Raw genomic sequence first — 23,341 nt, forward strand, 5'->3', positions numbered from 1 at the left:
AGCACGGCTCACATGTCTGCTGTGTGACCTTGGGCAAGTCACTTAACTTCTCTGAGCCTCAGTTACCTCATCTATAAAAGGGGGATTAATTCTGTGAGCCCCACTTGGGACAACCTGATCGCCTTGTATCCCTCCAGTGCTTAGAACGGTGCTTTGCTCATAGTAAGCGCTTAACAAACGCCATCATTATTATCATTATTGTTACTATCAAAGAGCACAGGCTTGGGTGTCAGAGGTCACGGGTTCTAATCCCAGCTCCACCACTTGTCAGCCGTGTGACTTTGGGCAAGTCACTTCACTTCTCTGGGCCTCAGTTCCCTCATCTGTAAAATGGGAATTAAAACTGTGAGCCCCACGTGGGACAACCTGATTACTTTGTATCTACCCCAGCACTTAGAACAGTGCTTGGCACATAGTAAGCGCTTAACAAATGCCATCATTATTATTATTATTACTACTCCTGCCACTATTCCTGTTGCTGTTACTTCCACTGCTGCTACTGCTACTATCTCCTCTGCTGCTACAATTAGAAGGATTGCCGGAATGAGGCTGTGAAGGGCTAGGGAAAGTGAAAGAGATACCTTCTTCTCTAAAGAAGCAGCGTGGCTCAGTGGAAAGAGCCGGGGCTTGGGAGTCGGAGGTCATGGGTTCTAATCCTGTCTCTATATGTTGCCAGCTTGTACTTCCCAAGCGCTTAGTACAGTGTTCGGCACACAGTAAGTGCTCAATAAATACGATTTAATGAATGAATAATCCCGGCTCTGCCACTTGTCAGCTGTGTGACTTTGGACAAGTCACTTCGCTTCTCTGGGCCTCAGTGACCTCATCTGTAAAATGGGGATGAAGACTGTGAGCCCCACGTGGGACAACCTGATTACGTTGTATCTACTCCAGTTCTAAGCGCTTAGAACAGTGCTTGGCACATAGTAAGCACTTAACAAATACCATCATCATCATCATCATTGAAGCAGTCCCCTTCCAACTGGGCTTCACTCAGTTCTGCCAAACCCTCTACAAAGACATACTCGTGTGGGGTATAAATATGTTTCCAAGTGCTCAGTACAGTGCTCTGCCCTTCGGAGGACCTCAGTAATTAATAATAATAATGATGGTATTTGTTAAGCGCTTACTATGTGCCAAGCACTGTTTTAAGTGCTGGGGTGGTTACAGGGTAATCAGGTTGTTCCACGTGGGGCTCACACTTTTAATCTCCATTTTCCAGATGAGGCAACTGAGGCACAGAGAAGTGAAGCAACTTGCCGAAGGTCACCCAGCAGACAAGTGGCGGAGTTAGGATTAGAACCCATGACCCCTGACTCCCAAGACCGGGCTCTTTCCATTGAGCCACGTTGCTTCACTGGGAAGGGCGGGCTTGGGAGTCAGAGGTCAGGGGTTCAAATCCCAGCTCCTCCAATTGTCATCTGGGTGGCTTTGGGCAAGTCACTTCACTTCTCTGTGCCTCAGTTGCCTCATCTGGAAAATGGGGATGAAGACTGTGAGCCCCCCCGTGGGACAACCTGATCACCTTGTAACCTCTCCAGTGCTCAGAACAGTGCTTTGCACATAGTAAGCACTTAATAAATGCCATTATTATTATTATTATTATTATTATTATTATTATTATTATTATTATTATTATTATTATTATTATTATTCAGAATGATGTCAAGCAGTGCCTCCTAGTGGAAAGAGCCTGGACCTGCTCCTCAGAGGACCTGGGTTTTCTAAACCCAGCCCTGGCACTTGCCTGTTGGGTGTCCTTGGGCAGACCTTTAACTTCTCTGTGCCTCAGTTTCCTTATCTCTAAGATTCATTCATTCATTCAATCGTATTTATTGAGCGCTTACCGTGTGCAGAGCACTGTATTAAGCGCTTGGGAAGTACAAGTTGGCAACATATAGAGACTGTCCCTACCCAACAACAGGCTCACAGTCTAGAAGGGGGAGACAGAGAACAAAACAAAACATATTAACAAATTAAAATAAATAGAATAACTATGTACAAATAAAATAGAGTAATAAATGCATACAAACATATATACATATATACAGGTGATGGCAAGGGTCATCAATACCTTTTCATCCTTCCTGTTAGATTGTGAGTCCCATGTGGGAAAGGGACTCTTTCCGGCCTGATTATCTTGTATTTCCCTGGAGTTTTTAGCGTGTAGTAAGTGCTTCAAAAATACCACAATTATTATTATAATGATGATGATGTTCATCATCAAATGATGGTATTTATTGATTATTTAGGATGTACAGAGCACTGTACTACGCGATTGGGAGAATACAAGACAAGAGAGTTGGCAGACATGTTCCCCACCCAAGGTGAGCTAACAGGGAATGCCCACGGGGTCTTATTCCACTCAGAGACTCACTGAACATTTGTTACTCTCATTCTGATGGAAACATCACTGCCAGGAAGCAGTGGCCAAGCAGTGACATAATTTGACAGGGATTCTTCGGTCAGTCAGTCAGTCAATCATATTTATTGAGCACTTACTGTGTGCAGAGCACTGTACTAAGTGTTCTAAGTGTACTAAGTTTTATTAAGTTCTTGGGAGAGTACAATTTAACAATATAACAGACACATTTCCCGACCACAGTGAGCTTACAGTCTAGAGGGGCAGAGAGACATTAATCCTTATCGAAGGATTAGACTTTTAGACTGTGAGCCCACTGTTGGGTAGGGACTGTCTCTATATGTTGCCAACTTCTACTTCCCAAGCACTTAGTACAGTGCTCTGCACACAGTAAGCGCTCAATAAATACGATTGATGATGGATTGAAGGCCCATCTCCTCCAAGAGGCATTCCCGGACTAAGCCCCACTTTTCCTCGTCTCCCACTCCCTTCTGCGTCTCCCTGCCTTGCTCCCTTTGCTCTTCTCCCATCCCAGCCCCAGAGAATTTATGGACATATCTGTCATTTTATTTATTTGTATTGATGTCTTTCTCCCCTCCTCTAGACTGTAAGCTTGTTGTGGGCAGGGAACGTGACTGTTTATTGCTGTATTGTACTCTCCCGAGTGCTTAGTACAGTGCGCTTCACACATTAAGTGCTCAACAAATACAACTGAATGAATGAACGAATGAAATAAAGAAATTACAGTCAGTCAGCCAGTCAATCGTATTTATTGAGCGCTTACTGTGTGCAGAGCACTGTACTAAGCGCTTGGGAAGTACAAGTTGGCAACATATAGAGACAGTCCCTACCCAACAGTGGGCTCACAGTCTAAAAGATGTGTGCATAAGTGTTGTGGGGCTGGGAGGAGGGAGGAATAAAGGGAGCTGATCAAGGCGACGCAGAAGGGAGGAGGAGGAGAAGAAAGGAGAAGGAAAGTGGCTCAGTGGAAAGAGCACGAGCTTTGGAGTCAGAGGTCATGGGTTCAAATCCTGCTCTGCCAATTGTCAGCTGTGTGACTTCTCTGTGCCTCAGTTACCTCATATGTAAAATGGGGATTAAGACTGTGAGCCCCCCGTGGGACAACCTGATCACCTTGTAACCTCCCCAGCACTTAGAACAGTGCTTTGCACATAGTAAGCGCTTAATAAATGCTATAAAAAAGAATGGCTTAGTCAGAGAAGGCCTCTTGGAGGAGATGTGCCTTCAATAATAATAATAATAATGATGATGATGATGGCATTTGTTAAGGGCTTACTATGTGCAAAACACTGTTCTAAACTCTTGGGGGGGATACAAGATGATCAGGTTGTCCCACGTGGGGCTCACAGTCTTCATCCCCATTTTAAGGGTGAGGTAACTGAGGCTCAGAGAATCAGTTAATCAATCAATCGTATTTATTGAGCGCTTACTGTGTGCAGAGCACTGTACTAAGCACTTGGGAAGTACAAGTCGGCAACATATAGAGACAGTCCCTACCCAACAGTGGGCTCACAGTCTAAAAGATGTGTGCATAAGTGTTGTGGGGCTGGGAGGAGGGAGGAATAAAGGGAGCTGATCAAGGCGACGCAGAAGGGAGGAGGAGAAGAAAGGAGAAGGAACGTGGCTCAGTGGAAAGAGCATGAGCTTTGGAGTCAGAGGTCATGGGTTCAAATCCTGGCTCTGCCAATTTTCAACTGTGTGACTTCTCTGTGCCTCAGTTACCTCATCTGTAAAATGGGGATTAAGACTGTGAGCCCCCCGTGGGACAACCTGATTACCTTGTAACCTCCCCAGAACTTAGAACAGTGCTTTGCACATAGTAAGCGCTTAATAAATGCTATAAAAAAGGATGGCTTAGTCAGAGAAGGCCTGTTGGAGGAGATGTGCCTTAATAATAGGCACAGTGCCTTAGCAGTATTATAATAGTACTATTATAGTACTATTAGTAGTAGTAGTATAATAATAATAATGACGATGGCATTTGTTAAGCGCTTACTATGTGCAAAACACTGTTCTAAACGCTGGGGGGGATACAAGGTGATCAGGTTGTCCCACGTCGGGCTCACAGTCTTCATCCCCATTTTACAGGTGAGGTAACTGAGGCTCAGAGAAGTTAAGTCACTTGCCCAAGGTCACACAGCAGACATGTGGCGGAGCCGGGATTAGAACCTACGGCAATAAGGCTTTGAAAGTTGGGAAGAGCAATTGTCTGTCAGATTGGAAGAGGGAGGGCATTCCAGGCCAGAGGCAGGACGTGGGCGAGAGGTCGGCGGCGAGATAGACGAGATGAAGGTAGAGTGAGAAGGTTGGCATGAGAGGAACGAAGTGAGCTCTCTCTCCTGCACCGAGGGCCTCCAAAGCCCCGTTTACCTGTGCTGTGCCTTGCCTGAAAGCCTTGGCGCTGTACTGAAGCATCCGAATAGAACCGCAGGAACATCCTGTTCAGCGAAGCCACCACCGGCTCCGGTCTCTTGGTGCCGCAGAAGCGTCCGAGGACCGGGGACTTGCTGTTGGGCCCGTCGTAGATTTCCAGGTGGTCGTAGGCACATTCCTGCTGTGGCTCGATCTCAAACTCGCTGAAGGTCTGCAGCGGGCAAGGGCAGAAGCCACAGTCGTCATCATCCTCATCAATCGTATTTATTGAGCGCTTACTGTGTGCAGAGCACTGTACTAAGTGCTTGGGAAGTACAAGTTGGCAACATATAGAGACGGTCCCTACCCGACAGTGGGCTCACAGTCTAAAAGGGGGAGACAGAGAACAAAACCAAACATGCTAACAAAATAAAATAAATAGAATAGATATGTAGAAGTAAAATAAATAAATAAATAAATAAATAAGTAGAGTAACAAATATGTACAAACATATATACATATATACAGGTGCTGTGGGGAAGGGAAGGAGGTAAGATGGGGGGGATGGAGAGGGAGATGAGGGGGAGAGGAAGGAAGGGGCTCAGTCTGGGAAGGCCTCCTGGAGGAGGTGAGCTCTCAGTAGGGCCTTGACTGTGAGTAGGGCTCACAGTCAGGGCCACGCCAGCCCACATTTCATTCATTCAATCGGATTTAGACTGAGAGCCCACTGTTGGGTAGGGACTGTCTCTATATGTTGCCAACTTGTACTTCCCGAGCGCTTAGTACAGTGCTCTGCACACAGTAAGTGCTCAATAAATACGACTGATTGATTGATTGATTGATTGAGAGCTGTGTGCACAGCACTGTACTATTCATTCATTCATTCAATCGCATTTACTGAGCGCTTACTGTGTGCAGAGCACTGTACTAAGCACTTGGGAAGTACAAGTTGGCAACATATAGAGACGGTCCCTACCCATCAACGGGCTCACAGTCTAGAAGACTACTACTACTAATAATAATGATGGTATTTATTAAGTGCTTACTATGTGCCAAGCACTGTTCTAAGTGCTAAGTGCTTGGGAGAGTACAACAGAACAACGAGCAGACACAGTCCTGCCCACAACGAGCTCACAGTCTAGAGGGGGAGACAGACATTAATATAAATAAAGAAATAAATAGATTCAGCGCTTTGAACAGTGCTTGGCACATAGTAAGCACTTAACATATACCATCATAAAAAATAAATAAATTATAGATCTATATATATACAGCTATATACAGTTATATACAGATAATACAATTCAGATAGAGAAGCAACATGGCTCAGTGGAAAGAGCCCGGGCTTTGGAGTCAGAGGTCGTAGGTTCAAATCCTGGCTCTGCCAATTGTCAGCTGTGTGACTTTGGGCAAGTCACTTAACTTCTCTGTGCCTCAGTTACTTCATCTGTAAAATGGGGATTAAGCCTGTGAGCCCCTCGTGGGACAACCTGATCACCTTGTAACCTCCCCAGCGCTTAGAACAGTGCTTTGCACATAATAAGCACTTAACAAATGCCATCATTAGTATTGTCATTATATATATATATATATATATATATATATATATATATACATATATACAGGTATCTACAGGTAATACAATTCAATTGTATTTATTGAAAAAAAAATCATATTTATTAAGTACTTACCATGTGCCAGGCACTTTACTAAGCCCTGGGATGGATACAAAGAAACCAGGTTGGACACAATCCCTGTCCCACGTTGGGCTCACAGTCTCAACTCACATATTACAGATGAGGTAACTGAGGCCCAGAGAAGTGAAGTGACCTTCCCAAGGTCACACAGCAGACGCGCGGTGGAGCCGGGATTAGAACCCATGACCTTCTGATTCTCAGGCCCGTGCTCTATCCACTATGTCTTGCTGCTAGCAGAGCACTGTACTAAGTGCTTGGGAGAGTACGCTACAACAATATACAGACACATTCCCTGTAAACACAAGGGAGGAGGCTTTGTGGGGGCAATGAGAAGCCGCGCTGAGAATCCCAGCACCGTGCCGAGGATGCGGATCACTCTCAGCTCCTCCACTTGTCTGCTGGGTGACCTTGAGCAAGTCACCTAACGTCTCTGTGTCTCAGTTAAGCACATCTGGAATATGGGGATTAAGGCTGTAAACCACGGGTGGGACACGGACTGTGGCCAACATGATTAGCTTCTATCAAGCCCAGCACTAAATATAGTGCCTGGCACATAGTAAACACTCAACAAATACCCTATAAAAACCAACAATGGAATTTATCGAATGTTTAACTGGGTGCAGAGCACTGTACTACTACTACTAATAATAATAATAATAATGTTGGTATTTGTTAAGCGCTTACTAGGTGCCAAATACTGTTCTAAGCACTGGGGGGAGACAAGGTAATCAAGGTTGTCCCACGTGGGGCTTACAGTCTTAATCCCCATAATAATAATGATGGCATTTATTAAGCGCTTACTACGTGCAAAGCACTGTTCTAAGCGCTAGGGAGGTTACAAGGTGACATCCCCCAGGCCTGGAATGCCCTCCCTCTGCCCATCCGCCAAGCTAGCTCTCTTCCTCCCTTCAAGGCCCTACTGAGAGCTCACCTCCTCCAGGAGGCCTTCCCAGACTGAGCCCCTTCCTTCCTCTCCCCCTCGTCCCCCTCTCCAACCCCCTCATCTTACCTCCTTCCCTTTCCCACAGCACCTGTACATATGTATATATGTTTGTACATATTTATTACTCTATTTATTTTACTTGTACATATCTATTCTATTTATTTTATTTTGTTAGTATGTTTGGTTTTGTTCTCTGTCTCCCCCTTTTAGACTGTGAGCCCAGTGTTGGGTAGGGACTGTCTCTATATGTTGCCAACTTGTACTTCCCAAGCGCTTAGTACAGTGCTCTGCACACAGTAAGCGCTCAATAAATATGATTGATTGATTGATTGATTGATCAGGTTGTCCCACGGGGGGCCTCACAGTTTTAATCCCCATTTTACAGATGAGGGAACTGAGGCCCAGAGAAGTGAAGTGACTTGCCCAAAGTCACACAGCTGACAATTGGTGGAGCTGGGATTTGAACCCGTGACCTCTGACTCCAAAGCTCGGGCTCTTTCCACTGAGCCATGCTGCTTCTCATTTGGGTTGGGTTTCACACTCTGCCTCTGCTTTCCTCCCTTCTCTCTGACTCAATCACAGTTGGTTAGTCTCACGTCCAGTGGTCCAAACCATTTCAGTGCTTTGTCCTGATCTCCCTTCCTTCCACCTCACTGCATCCTAAACTCCCATTTTACCAGTGTGATACAGGCTTCTTCCGAGGGGAAGAGGCAGGGTGGCCTAGCGGGCATACATGTATATATGTTTGTACGTATTTATTACTCTATTTATTTTACTTGTACATTTCTGTTCTATTTATTTTATTTTGTTAATATGTTTTGTTTTGTTGTCTGTCTCCCCCTCCTAGACTGCGAGCCCACTGTTGGGTAGGGACCGTCTCTATATGTTGCCAACTTGTACTTCCCAAGCGCTTAGTACAGTGCTCTGCACACAGTAAGTGCTCAATAAATATCCCATCTGAAAAGGGCTTCCCTTAATAGCTTTACACGTTTCTCTACCCCAAGGAGAAAATATTTCCCCCGCAACACACATACAACTGCCCCATATCACAGCATAAATGCAATGCAGTGCTCTGCACACAGTAAGCGCTCAATAAATACGATTGATTGATTGATTGATTGATTGATAGAGCACAGTCCTGGGAATCAGAAGGACCCGGGTTCTAATCCCAGCTCTGCCACTTGTGTGCTGTGTGACCATGGGTTACAAGGTGACATCCCCCAGGCCTGGAATGCCCTCCCTCTGCCCATCTCTTCCTCCCTTCAAGGCCCCACTGAGAGCTCACCTCCTCCAGGAGGCCTTCCCAGACTGATCCCCTTCCTTCCCCTCCCCCTCGTCCCCCTCTCCTCTTAACTTCACTGTGCCTCAGTTACCACATCTGGAAAATGGGGGATAATAATGATAGCGCAAAAGCACTGTTCTAAGCACTGGGGAGGTTACAAGGTGATCAGGTTGTCCCACAGGGGGCTCGCAGTCCCATTTTACAGATGAGGTAACTGAGGCACAGAGAAGTTAAGTGACTTGCCCAAAGTCGCACAGCTGACAAGTGGCGGAGCCGGAGTTTGAACCCATGACCTCTGACTCCAAAGTCCGTGCTCTGCTTCTCTAAGGTTAAGGTTAAGACTGTGACTACGTGGGGCATGGACTGGGTCCAACCTAATTAGCTTCTATCTACCCCAGAGCTTAGTATAGTGCCTGGTACATAGTAAGCGCTTAACAAATACCATAAAAAAAAAAATACATCAGGAATAGGATATCACATGCTGTATTTTTGCTGATAAGCGAAGGTGAAATTACTCACAATTTTCACTCGATGCCCAGGGGTGGCTGAGATGTTCCAGGTACACTCTTTCCGGCTTGGATATTTATCTGGCCAGTTTGGGCTAGCCATGGTCCCCTCGGCACTGCTGACTTTGTGCTCACAGCCAGCTGAAAAAAGAAAGGCCGTTGATCCCAGGGAAGGCACCGATATTTTTTTTACTCTATTTATTTATTTATTTAATTTATTTGTACATATCCATTCTATTTATTTGATTTTGTTAGTATGTTTGGTTTTGTTCTCTGTCTCCCCCTTTTAGACTGTGAGCCCACTGTTGGGTAGGGACTGTCTCTATATGTTGCCAACTTGTACTTCCCAAGCGCTTAGTACAGTGCTCTGCACATAGTAAGCGCTCAATAAATACGATTGATGATGATGATGATGACTGAGGAAATCTAGTTTTCTCTGGGATTTAACTCTCTGTCCATTCTTCATTTTCATTATCATCATCATCATCATCATCATATTTATTGAGCGCTTACTGTGTGCAGAGCACTGTACTAAGCGCTTGGGAAGTACAAATTGGCAACATATAGAGACGGCCCCTGCCCAACAGTGGGCTCACAGTCTAAAAGGGGGTGACAGAGAACAAAACCAAACATACTAAGAAAATAAAATAAATAGAATAGATATGTACAAGGCTTCTTGGAGATGTGCCTTTAATTTAATCGGAGAAGCAGTGTGGCTTAATGGAAAGAGCCTGGGCTTTGGAATCAGAGGGCATGGGTTCAAATCCCGGCTCTGCCACTTGTCAGCTGGGTGACTTTGGGCAAGTCACTTCACTTCTCTGGGCCTCAGTGACCTCATCTGTAAAATGGGGACTAAGACTGTGAGCCCCACATGAGACAACCTGATAACCTTGTATCTACCCCAGCGCTTAGAACAGTGGTTGTACATATTTATTACTCTATTTATTTTACTTGTACATATCTATTCTATTTATTTTATTTTGTTAGTATGTTTGGTTTTGTTCTCTGTCTCCCCCTTTAAGACTGTGAGCCCACTACTGGGTAGGGACTGTCTCTATATGTTGCCAACTTGTACTTCCCAAGCACTTAGTACAGTGCTCTGCACACAGTAAGCGCTCAATAAATACGATTGATGATGATGATGATGATGATGAGTAGTGGTCTGGCAGATTTGAGGAGGTAGGGCATCCCAGGCCTCAATAATAATAATAATAATAATAAATGGCATTTGTTAAGTGCTTACTATGTGCAAAGCACTATTCTAAGTGCTGGGGGGATACAAGGTGATCAGGTTGTCCCATGTGGGGCTCACAGTCTTCATCCCCATTTTACAGATCAGGAAACTGAGGCACAGAGAAGGCTTTACGGTGGCCCCTTGTAACAGCTCAGGCACTGACTCTTGAGGAGGAGCAGTGAGGCTTAGGTCCTGGGAGTCAGAAGGACCTGGGTATTAATACCGGCTCTGCCATATGTCTGCTGTGTGACCTTGGGTAAGTCACTTTGCTTCTCTGGGCCTCAGTTACTACATCGGTAAAATGGGGATTAAAAAGTGTGAGCTCCATGACTGCGAGCCCACTGTTGGGTAGGGACTGTCTCTATATGTTGCCAACTTGTACTTCCCAAGCGCTTAGTACAGTGCTCTGCACACAGTAAGCGCTCAATAAATACGATTGATTGATTGACAGGGACTGTGTCCAATCTGAATGAGTTATGTCTACCCCAGCTCTTATATCTGTGCTTGGCACATAATAAGTACTTAACCTAAGTACCATAATTACAATAGCTATATATATATTTTGTTTTTCCTTCTAGACTGTGAGCCCGTTGTTGGGTAGGGACTGTCTCTATATGTTGCCAACTTGTACTTCCCAAGCGCTTAGTACGGTGCTCTGCACACAGTAAGTACTCAATAAATACCCCATCTGAAAAGGGCTTCCCTTAATAGCTTTACACGTTTCTCTACCCCAAGCAGAAAATATTCCCCCCGCAACACACATACAACTGCCCCATCACACAGCGTAAATGCAATGCGAAAGGAGCAACAATGTCTTTCCAACAAGATCAATTAAAGGAGCAGCGTGGCTTAGTGGATAGAGCACTGGCCTGAGAGTCAGAAGGACCTGAGTTCTAATCCCGACTCCACCACATCACTTAGAGAAGCAGCGTGGCTCAGTGGAAAGAGCCCGGGCTTTGGAGTCAGAGGTCATGGGTTCAAATCCCAGTTCCACCAATTGTCAGCTGTGTGACTTTGGGCAAGTCACTTCACTTCTCTGGGCCTCAGCTACCTCATCTGTAAAATGGGGATTAAAGACTGTGAGCCCCCTGTGGGACAACCTGATCACCTTGCAATCTCCCCAGCGCTTAGAACAATGCTTTGCACATAGTAAGCGCTTAATAAATGTCATTATTATTATTATTATTATTATTACTTCACTCCTCTAGGATTTAGTAATCTCCTCTGGAAAATGGGGATTAAGAGTGTGAGCCCCACATGGGATAGGGAGTGTGTCCAACCTGAATGACTTGTCTCTACCCCAGTGCCTAGAACAGTGCTTCGCACATAGTAAGTGTTTAACACTCCCCTGCTTTTTTTTCATTCATTCATTCAGTCGTATTTATTGAGCACTTTCTGTATGCAGAGCACTGTACTAAGTGCGTGGGATGTACAAATTGGCAACATATAGAGACGGTCCCTACCCAACAGTGGGCTCACAGTCTAGAAAGGGGAGACAGACACCAAAACAAAACATATTAACAAAATAAAATAAATAGAATAAATATGGACAAATAAAATAAATAAATAAATAAATAGAGTAATAAATACGTACAAACATATATACATATATACAGGTGCTGTGGGGAGGGGAAGGAGGTAAGGTGGGGGGGATGGGGAGAGGAAGGAGGGGGCTCAGTCTGGGGCTCAGTTTTCCTCTCCTTCTCCCCATCCCCTGCCTTACCTCCTTCCCCTCCCCGCAGCACCTGTATATATGTTTCTACAGATTGATTACTGTATTTATTTTACTTGTACATATTTACTATTCTATTTATTTTGTTAATGATGTGCATTTAGCTTTAATTCTATTTGTTCTGACGACTTGACACCTGTCCACATGTTTCGTTTTGTTGCCTGTCTCCCCCTTCTAGACTGTGAGCCCGTTGTTGGGTAGGGTACGTCTCTATATGTTGCCACTGTTGGGTAGGGGCCATCTCTATATGTTGCCAACTTGGACTTCCCAATCGCTTCGTACAGTGCTCTGCACACAGTAAGCGCTCAATAAATACGATTGAATGAATGAATGAATGAACTTCCCAAGCGCTTAGTACAGTGCTCTGCACACAGTAAGCGCTCAATAAATACGATTGAATGAATGAATGAATGAACTTCCCAAGCGCTTAGTACAGTGCTCTGCACACAGTAAGCGCTCAATAAATATGATTGAATGAATGAATGAACTTCCCAAGCGCTTAGTACAGTGCTCTGCACTCAGTAAGTGCTCCCGCCATCAACCCCCGGCCCACGTCATCCCCCGGGCCTGGAATGCCCTCCCTCTGCCCATCCGCCAAGCTACCTCTCTTCCTCCCTTCAAGGCCCTACTGAGAGCTCACCTCCTCCAGGAGGCCTTCCCACACTGAGCCCCTTCCTTCCTCTCCCCCTCACCCCCCTCTCCTTCCCCCATCTTACCTCCTTCCCGTCCCCACAGCACCTGTATATATGCATATATGTTTGTACATATTTATTATTCTATTCATTTATTTATTTATTTTACTTGTCCATATCTATTCTATTTATTTTATTTTGTTAGTATGTTTTGGTTTTGTTCTCTGTCTCCCCCTTTTAGACTGTGAGCCCACTGTTGGGTAGGGACTGTCTCTAGATGTTGCCAACTTGTACTTCCCAAGTGCTTAGTACAGTGCTCTGCACACAGTAAGTGCTCAATAAATACGATTGATGGATTGATTGATTGAATGAATGAATGAACAAGTACCAGATTAATAATATTAATAATAATGATTCCCACCGGTGACATTTCAGCCCCTGTGCATCATCCTACCCCACGCCCTCACTCCGTTCCCTTGTGCCTGCCCCTAGCTCTACCGTGGTGGGATAGTATTCCCTTCTGCCCCAGCTCAAAGCTCTCTGCTCTTTCTGTCACATGGGGCCTCCATGGCTCTTTTGACTGACATGTTTCTGGCCCCGGGGGCCACGTATTGACAGGTGTCACTCATCTGGGCCGATACCTGCCCACTTGGCCAATGGGAATTAGACAGAGGGACCACAAGTCTCCTTGTGCCCCGGCTGCTGGGTGGCCAGCCATGAACCCTCCGCCTCATCATCAATCAATCAATCAATCAATCAATCAATCGTATTTATTGAGCGCTTACTATGTGCAGAGCACTGTACTAGGCGCTTGGGAAGTACAAATTGGCAACACATAGAGACAGACCCTACCCAACAGTGGGCTCACAGTCTAAAAGGGGGAGACAGAGAACAGAACCAAACGTACCAACAAAATAAAATAAATAGGATAGAAATGTACAAGTAAGATAAATAAATAAATAAATAAATAAATAAATAAATAAATAAATAGAGTAATAAATATGTACAACCATATATACATATATACAGGTGCTGTGGGGAAGGGAAGGAGGTAAGATGGGGGGATGGAGAGGGGGACGAGGGGGAGAGGGGGACGAGGGGGATCATCATCAATCATATCTACTGAGCGCTTACTGTGTGCAGAGCACTGTACTAAGCGCTTGGGAAGTCCAAGTTGGCAACATATAGAGACAGTCCCTACCCAACAGTGGGCTCACAGTCTAAAAGGGGGAGACAGAGAACAAAACCAAACATAGTAACAAAATAAAATAAATAGAATAGAATAGATGGCCTCTGCCATCTTGGGAAAATAAGCAGAAGACACCAGCTCATCCCCAGTTCAACCTGCCACTGTTGAGTGAGGGGCACGGAGAGGCAGCGTGGTGGCTCAGTGGAAAGAGCCCGGGCTTTGGAGTCAGAGGTCATGGGTTCAAATCCTGGCTCCAGCAGCTGTCAGCTGTGTGACTTTGGGCAAGTCACTTCACTTCTCTGGGCCTCAGTTACCTCATCTGTAAAATGGGGATTAAAACTGTGAGCCCCCCGTGGGACAATCTGATCACTTTGTAACCTCCCCAGTGCTTAGAACAGTGCTTTGCACATAGGAAGTGCTTAACAAATACCATCGTTATTATTATTAAAATGGGCATGAAGACTGTGAGCCCCCTGTGGGACAACCTGATCACCTTGTAACCTCCCCAGCACTTAGAACGGTGCTCTGCACATAGTAAGTGCTTAATAAATGTTATCATTATTATTGTTATTATTCCCTGGCCTCAGTTCCCTGATCTGTAAAATGGGGATGAAGACTGTGAGCCCCATGTGGGACAACCTGATCACCCCAACACTTAGAACAGTGCTTTGCACATAATAAGTGCTTAAAAAATGTCTATTATTATTATTATTAAGGCCTGGAATGCCCTACCTCCTCAAATCTGCCAGACCACTACTCAAGGCCTAATTGAAGACACATCTCCAAAAAGCCAACCCAGACTAAGCCCCACCTTTCTCATCTCCCAGTCCCTTCTACGTCACTCTGACTTGCTCCCTTTGTTCTTCCCCCCTTCTCCCAGCCCCACACCACTTATGTATATATCTGTAATTCCATTTATCTAAATTGATGTCTATTTGCCTTGATGTCTGTCTCCCCGCATCTAGACTGTGAGCTCATTGTGTGTACTTTCCCAAGCACTTAGTACAGAGCTCTGCACATGGTAAGCGCTTAATAAATAGACTGAATGAATGAATGAATGAATGATGCCACTTTGGGCTCAGCAGACACCACCCCTTCCCCTCTGCCCCCTTTCCTGGGCTGCTGTGAGGCCCTGTATGTGGGAGAAGCATCTCTGCTGAGCTAGGACCCGGCTCCCTGCAGCTCATTCCCCCTTTAATAATAACAATAATAATAATTAACAATAATTATGGTATTTGTTAAGCACTTACTATGTGCCAAGCACTGTTCTAAAGGCTGGGGTAGATACAAGGTAATCAGGTTGTCCCACGTGGGGCTCATAGTCTTAATCCCCATTTTACAGATGAGGCACAGAGAAGTTAATTAACTTGCCCAAAGTCACACAGCTGATAAGTGGCGAAGCCAGGATTAGAACACACGCACGACCTCTGACTTCCAAGCCCGTGCCCTTTCCACTAAGCCACACTGCTTCTCTGTGCCACATGGGTCACAGAGCTGCCTTTTTTTAGGCTGTAAGCTCTTTGTGGGGAGGTAATGTGTCTGTTTATTGTTATATTGTACTTTCCAAGCACTTAATATAGTGATCTTCACACAGTAAAAGCATTCCATAAAAACGACTGATGGAATAAATCTTATGTTAGAAGAGGCCTGCTGACTTTCTGGGTCAGTCATCCACCCCCAGAATAATAATAATAATAATAATGGCATTTGTTAAGAGCTTACTATGTGCAAAGCACTGTTCTAAGTGCTGGGGAGGATACAAGGTGATCAGATTGTCCCACGTGGGGCTCACAGTCTTCATCCCCATTTTACAGATGAGGTAACTGAGGTCCAGAGAAGTTAAGTGATTTGCCCAAAGTCACATAGCTGACAAGTGGCGGAGCTGGGATTAGAACCCATGACCTCTGATTCCCAAGCCCGGGCTCTTTCCACTGAGCCATGCTGCTTCTCAGAAGTTGGGGCAGTTAGCCAGTAGGCCACTGGTGTGGGGTAGGTCATTTTGGTGGGAGTGGAAAAGGAAGGAGCCTAATGGGGTGGTTCCGGGAATGAGATCACCAGGTGATGGGGAATTGGTTGGACACGCTGAAGTATTTAGCTAATTCATCCCCACAACACCAACGGGAGGCCCGGAGAGGAAGGGAGACGTCTGGCTCCTTTCGCTCAGCTGTATAGGTTGAGGTCCCAGGCGAGGTAAAACCGAGGTTCTGACTTCCAGGGATGGTCAAAGGCCTCACCCTCTTTACAGTCGTGTCCATTTTCATGCACCGTGAACCCGTTTCGGCACTGACAAACGTAACTTCCAAATGTGTTGACGCATTCATGTTGACACCCTCCATTGTCCTTGGAGCATTCGTCCTTATCTGGAGAGGAAATAGGTAAAAAGTCCATTTCCAAGGTGGGAATCAGCAGGAAGACCTCCCAGAGTCGCCTAGCCTCCCATCTTCTAGACTGTGAGCCCACTGTTGGGTAGGGACTGTCTCTATATGTTGCCAACTTGTACTTCCCAAGCGCTTAGTACAGTGCTCTGCACACAGTAAGCGCTCAATAAATATGATTGATTGATTGATTGATCTCACCACCTCATAATTCCTCCAACTGCCACTTCAGCACTTGCTTGCCACCTACCTCCTGAGCTTCTCCCAACACCCCCACTCTCCCCAAGTAGCCCTTATGTATAAATCTTGATACTTGATTTACTTCTTCCTACCCTTTTTTTTAATGATATTTGTTAAGCACAAGCACTGTACTAAGCTCTGGGGTAGATATGACTCATCAGATTGGACACAGTCCCTGTCCCATATGGGGCTCACAGTCTCAATCCCCATTTTACAGATGAGGGAACTGAGGTCCATGAGAAGTGAAGTGACTTGCCCATGGTCACACAGCAGACAAGTGGCAGAGCCGGGTGTAGAAACTCCTAGGCCCATGCTCTATCCACTAATAATAATAATGATGATGGCATTTATTAAGCACTTACTATGTGCAAACTGTTCTAAGTGCTGGGGGAGATACAAGGTCATCAGGTTGTCCCACGTGGGGCTCACAGTCTTTATCCCCATTTTCCAGATGAGGGAACTGAGGCCCAGAGAAGTGAAGTGACTTACCCAAAGTCACACAGCTAAGTGGCAGAGGAAGGATTAGAACCCATGACCTCTGACTCTCAAGCCTGGGCTCTTTCCACTAAGGCATGCTGCTTCTCTTGAGCTATGCTGCTTCACTAGGCTATGCTGCCTTTCTTGTCATATATTTTAATGTCTGTCTCCCCCACTAGATTGTAAACTCCCTGGGGACAGGAATCATGTCCACTGTAAGCTCATTTTGGGCAGGGAACATGTCTAGCAACTCTGCTACATTGTACTCTCCCAAGGGCTTAGTACAGTGCTCTGCACTCAGTAAGCACTCAATAAATTTGATCAATCTATAGATTGATTACTAATTCCACTGTACTCCCTGAAGCGTTTAGTATAGTGCTCTGCACTCAGTAAATGCTCAATAAATTTGATCCATCTATTGGTTGATTGATTGCTAATTCTACTGTACTTCCTGAAGTACTTAGTAGATGCTCATCACACAGAAAGCGCTCAGGGAGTGCAGTCTGCGGAAGATCACATTCCTATTTCTAGCGAACCCACTTACCGGAGAAGAAGTGGACTTTGAAGCCGCGCTTAGACACCGTGTTGTCCGACTTGAATTCGACTCGCATGTTGTTGTTCTGCGAGGTGATCACCTCTGGCTTCTCAGACCCACAGAACTTGCCATGGAGCTTGGAATCAGATGACAACCCACTCCGGACCTCCACGTAGTCATATTTACAGACCTACGAGGGAAGAGATTTGATCCCTCTGCCGTGCCGGCAGCTGATCCTGTTTCCAAACCCAAAAGTCAGTCAGCTGACATGGCCCAGATCCATCGATCTTGCCCCTAAAAGTTTCCTGCAGCCCTTACATCAACCCCATTATAAAGGAGAGAGACCAGGAGGGAGAGAAAGAGAAGAAGGGAAAGAGACAGTGAGAGCTTTCTGCAAAAACTCCACCATTACCTAAAAAGACTGAAAACATGGCCCAAATTCCAGCTCCGCCCCTTGCCGAGTAGAAGTTAATAGGAACTAGGAAACTAATGACCCTAAGAGCAACTAACATGTTCAAATCCCAGCAGTGACACTTGCCTGATGTGTGAACTTGGGCAAGTCACTTAACTTCTCTGTGCCTCCGTTTCCTCATCTGCAAAATGGGGATTCAATGCCTGTTCTCCCTCCTACTTAGACTGTGAGGCTCAGAGAGGGACAGAGACAGTGAGTGACAGGAACCTGATTATCTTGTATTTATCCCAGAATTTATTACAGTGGTTGGCACATAGTAAATACTTAACAAATACCACTATTATTGTTATCATTATCACTAGTAATAATAAACCATCTTATTAAAGCCAATAGTAAGGAGTTTCCAGTCAATACAAAGGTGGATGGAAAATGCCTGTTTACTTGTTTTGATGTCTGCCTCCCCCTTTCTAGACTGTGAGACCGTTGTTGGGTAGGGATTGTCTCTATTTGTTGCTGAATTGTGCTTTCCAAGTGCTTAGTACAGTGCTCTGCACCCAGTAAGTGCTCAATAAATATGATTGAGTGAATGAATGAAAATGATTAGAGGTTCTTGAAAAGTGGGGAAACATGGGCTGAACTTTTTTTAGAAAAATGAAGAGTGAAGTAGTGACTAGAGGGAGAAGAGACAGGAGACAGGAAGGTCAGCGAGGAGGGTAAGATAGTCAAGGCAGGTTATTCTAAGTGCTTGGACCAGTGTAGTAGCAGTTTGGACGGAGAAGAAAGAGCAGATTTTAGACGTCATGAAAGCAGAACTGACAGAATTTGAATGTGTGGAGTGAATGACATCAATCAATCTACCAATTGTATTTACTGAGTACCTAATTTGTGCCAAGAACTGTACTAAGTGGTTGGGAGAGTACAATACAGTTGGTAGACGTGATCGCTGCCTTCAAGGAGCCTACAATTTAGTCGGGAAGACAGACAGTAAAATAAATTACAGGAAGGGGAAACAACTGAGTATGAGTATTGTTGGGGTGGCTATGGGTTGAGTACCTAAGTGCTTAGTGGGTGGGACTAAGTGCAGTAATCAATCAATCAATCAATCAATGGTATTTATTGAGCACTTACTGCGTAGGGAGGGGAGATAGGGTAGGAGGATGAGACCTTAATCAGAGGAGACTTCCTGGAGGAGGTATGACTTCAGGAGATCTTTGAAGATGGGGAGTGTACTGGCCTGTTTCAATCAATCAATCATATTAATTGAGCACTTACTGTGTGCAGAGCACTGCACTAAGCGCTTGAGAGAGTGCAACACATGCCCTGACCACAGTGAGCTTGGTAAGAAAGATGGCTTGAGAAAAATGATTGACATCAGGGGAGGCAATATCGAGATTCAGAGAGTAGGTTGGTATCAGGGGAGCAAACTGTGCAGACTGGGTTATAGTTCACTCATTCAATCAAATTTATTGAGCGCTTACTGTGTGCAGAGCACTGCACTAAGTGCTTGGAAAGTTGTAGTGGAAGAGGAGTCAGGATAAATAATGGGAGAGCTGATTGAGGGCCTTGAATCCAATGGTGAGGATTTCTGCTTGATGTGGAGATAGATGGTTAATCATTGGAGATGCTTGAGGAGTTAGGAGATGTGAGCAGAAAAATCATCTGGGCGGTAGAGTGAAATACAGAGCAGTTACTTCACTTCTCTGTGCCTCAGTTACCTCATCTGTAAAATGGGGGTTGAGAATATGAGTCCCATGTGATTTGTTTTCCTAGCACATAGCAAGCACTTAACATGTCCAAGACTGAAATCCTTGTCTTCACTCCCAAACCCTGCCCTCTCCCTGACTTTCCCATCACTGTGGATGGCACTACCATCCTTCCCGTCTCACAAGCCCGCAACCTTGGTGTCATCCTCGACTCTGTTCTCTCATTCACCCCTCACATCAAAGCCATCACCAAAACCTGCCGGTCTCAGCTCCGCAACATTGCCAAGATCCGCCCTTTCCTTTTCATCCAAACTGCTACCCTGCTTGTTCAAGCTCCCATCCTAACCCGCCTGGACTACTGCATCAGCCTCCTCTCTGATCTCCCATCCTCGTGTCTCTCCCCAGTTCAATCCATATTGCACGCTGCTGCCTGGATTGTCTTTGTCCAGAAACGCTCTGGGCATGTTACTCCCCTCCTCAAAAATCTCCAGTGGCTACCAATCAATCTGTGCATCAGGCAGAAACTCCTCTCCTTCGGCTTCAAGGCTGTCCATCACCTCGCCCCCTCCTACCTCACCTCCCTTCTCTCCTTCTCCAGCCCAGCCCGCACCCTCCACTCCTCTGCTGCTAATCTCCTCACCGTGCCTCGTTCTCGCCTGTCCCGCCGTCGATCCCTGGCCCATGTCATCCCCCTGGCCTGGAATGCCCTCCCTCCACACATCCGCCAAGCTAGCTCTCTTTCTCCCTTCAAGGCCCTACTGAGAGCTCACCTCCTCCAGGAGGCCTTCCCAGACTGAGTCCCCTCCTTCCTCTCCCCCTCGTCTCCCTCTCCATCCCCCGTCTTACTTCCTTCCCTTCCCCACAGCACATGTATATATGTATATATTTTTGTACATATTTATTACTCTATTTATTTATTTATTTATTTATTTTACTTGTACATATCTATTCTATTTATTTTACTTTGTTAATATATTTTGTTTTGTTCTCTGTCTCCCCCTTCTATACTCTGAGCCCACTGTTGGGTAGGGACTGTCTCTATATGTTGCCAACTTGTACTTCCCAAGCGCTTAGTACAGTGCTTTGCACACAGTAAGCGCTCATTAAATACAATTGATGGATTGATTGATTGATTGACTAACAAATACCATCTTCATCATCATAAGAAAGGGAGAAGTTGAAGGCAGGGAGGTCAGGAAGGAAGCTGATGCAGTAATCATTCATTCATTCATTCAATAGTATTTATTGAGAGCTTACTGTGTGCAGAGCACTGTACTAAGCACTTGGGAAGTACAAGTTGGCAACATTCTTTCATTCATTCAATCGACTTATTGAGCGCTTACTGTGTGCAGAGCACTGTACTAAGTGCTTGGGAAGTACAAGTTGGCAACATATAGAGACGGTCCCTACCCAACAATGGGCTCACATTCTAGAAGGGGGAGACAGACAACAAAACAAACCATGTGGACAGGACAGTTGTCAGAACAAACAGAATTAAAGCTAAATGCACATCATTAACAAAAGAAATAGAATAGTAAATATGTACAAGTAAAATTAATAGAGTAATAAATTTGTGCAAACATATAATATACAGGTGCTGTGGGGAGGGGAAGGAGGTAGGGTGGGGGGGATGGGGAGGAGGAGAGGAAAAAGGGGGCTCAGTCTGGGAAGGCCTCCTAGAGGAGGTGAGCTCTCAGTAGGGCTTTGAAGGGAGGAAGAGAGCTAGCTTGGTGGATGTGTGGAGGGAGGGCATTCCAGGCCAGAGGGAGGACGTGAGCTGGGGGTCAATGGCAGGACAGGAGAGAACGAGGTACAGTGAGGATGTTAGCAGCGGCATTGGAGTGGAGGGTGTGGGCTGGGCTGTAGGAGGAGAGAAGGGTGGTGAGGTAGGAGGGGGTGAGGGGATGGACAGCCTTGAAGCCAAGAGTGAGTTTTTGCTTGATGTGTAGGTTGACAGGCAGCCACTGGAGATTTTTGAGGAGGGGAGTAACATGCCCAGGGGGTTTCTGCACAGAGATGATCCGGGCAGCAGCGTGAAGTATAGACTGAAGTGGGGAGAGACAGGAGGATGGGAGTTCAGAGAGGAATCAAGATGGGATGTGACAAATGATAAAACCAGTATAGTAGCAGTTCAGACGGAGAGGAGGGAGTGAATCCTGGAGGTGCTGTGGGGATAAAATTGACAAGCTTTCATGTCTGACTGCACACAGGGGTTGGAGGAGCGATGAGTCGAGGAGAATGCCAAGGTTGTGAGCTTGGGAGACAGGAAGGATGGTGGTTTTGTTAACAGTGATGGGAAAGTGAAAGGGAGGAGAGAGTTTGGGAGATGAAGATGTCAGTTTTGGACAATATTGCAAAAGAAGGTGGCATGACCTATTGAAAAGAGCTTCTGATCTCAGCTCTGCCATTAGGCTGCTTCGTGACTTTGGGCAAGTCACTTAACCTCTCTGAGCCTCAGTTTCTTCATCTGAAAAATGAGACTAAGACACTCAGTCTCCCTCCCCATTAGAGAGAGAGCTCTGTATGCAACATGGACTGTGTCTGATCTTTCATTCATTCATTCAGTCGTATTTATTCAGTGCTTACTGTGTGCAGAGCACTGTACTAAGTGCTTGGAAAGTACAATTCGGCAACAGAGACAATCCCTACCCAACAACAAGCTCGCAGTCTAGAAGGGGGAAACAGACAACAAAACAAAACCAAACATAAAAAACAAGCAGACAGGCATCAATAGCATCAATATAAATAAACAGAATTATAGATACACACACATCATTAATAAAATAAATAGAATAATAAATATAAACATATATACATAAGTGCTATGGGGCGGGGAGGGGAGTAGAGCAGAGGGAGGGAGTTGGGGCAGGAGGGAAAGGGGGCTCAGTCTGGGAAGTCCTCCTGGAGGAGGTGAGCTTTCAGTAGGGCTTTGAAGGGGGGAAGCGTGCTAATTCAGCGGATGTGAGGAGGGAGGGCATTCCTAGCCAGCGATAGGATGTGAGCCAGGGATCGACGTCGGGACAGGCGAGAATGAGGCCTGGTGAGGAAGTTAGCAGCAGAGGAGCAGAGTGTATGAGCTGGGATGGAGAAGGAAATAAGGGAGGTGAGGCAGGAGGGGGCGAGGGGATGGAGAGCTTTGAAGCCGATCCGATTCTCTCCTATCTACTTGGCACCCAGGAAGCACTTACATCTGCCACTCTCTAGTCCTAATCCATTTCTAGCGCCATGAAAACCGAGAGGACTTACGTCATTGCCTTCCAGCTCAAATACTTCAAATTGCAGGGAGATCCTGTACTGGGTCGGAGCCACGACTTGCCACACACAATTTTTGTTTGTGGGGTATTCCTTAGGCCAGCCGGGGCTGGTGATTGTCCCGTTAAGCTTGGTGATGAAGCCTCCACAGGCAGCTGCGGGGGACATAAATCAATACACATTTCAAGTGGTGTTTACCCGTTAAAACAAACTCTTGGGCAAAGGAGACAACCAGATATTCAATAGCTACCCACTAGCCATCTGCAAGCCATCCACTAAGAATCAGCAGCATGGCCTAGTGGATGGAGCTCTGGCTTGGGAGTCAAAAGGATGTGGTTCTAATCCCGGCTTCGCCGCTTTTCTGCTGTGTGACTTTGGGCAAATCACTTCACTTCTC

At 45.7% G+C, this 23,341-nt stretch overlaps 1 protein-coding gene across 1 annotated transcript in view; it reads right to left on the reverse strand.

Annotated features, from left to right (window-relative positions):
• Window positions 1-23,341, reverse strand: part of TLL2 (tolloid like 2) — a 195,504-nt gene that overhangs the window by 13,205 nt on the left and 158,958 nt on the right. Inside the window, exons 15-19 of the mRNA XM_038743348.1 lie at window positions 22,939-23,099; window positions 17,587-17,767; window positions 16,185-16,310; window positions 9,177-9,304; window positions 4,754-4,967 (exon numbers count right to left, since the gene is read on the reverse strand). Coding sequence (XP_038599276.1) covers window positions 4,754-4,967; window positions 9,177-9,304; window positions 16,185-16,310; window positions 17,587-17,767; window positions 22,939-23,099 — 810 coding nt within the window. The remainder of the gene's footprint in view (window positions 1-4,753; window positions 4,968-9,176; window positions 9,305-16,184; window positions 16,311-17,586; window positions 17,768-22,938; window positions 23,100-23,341) is intronic.

This window comes from Tachyglossus aculeatus, chromosome 3 (assembly GCF_015852505.1).
Source record: "Tachyglossus aculeatus isolate mTacAcu1 chromosome 3, mTacAcu1.pri, whole genome shotgun sequence".
Lineage (NCBI taxonomy): Eukaryota > Metazoa > Chordata > Mammalia > Monotremata > Tachyglossidae > Tachyglossus > Tachyglossus aculeatus.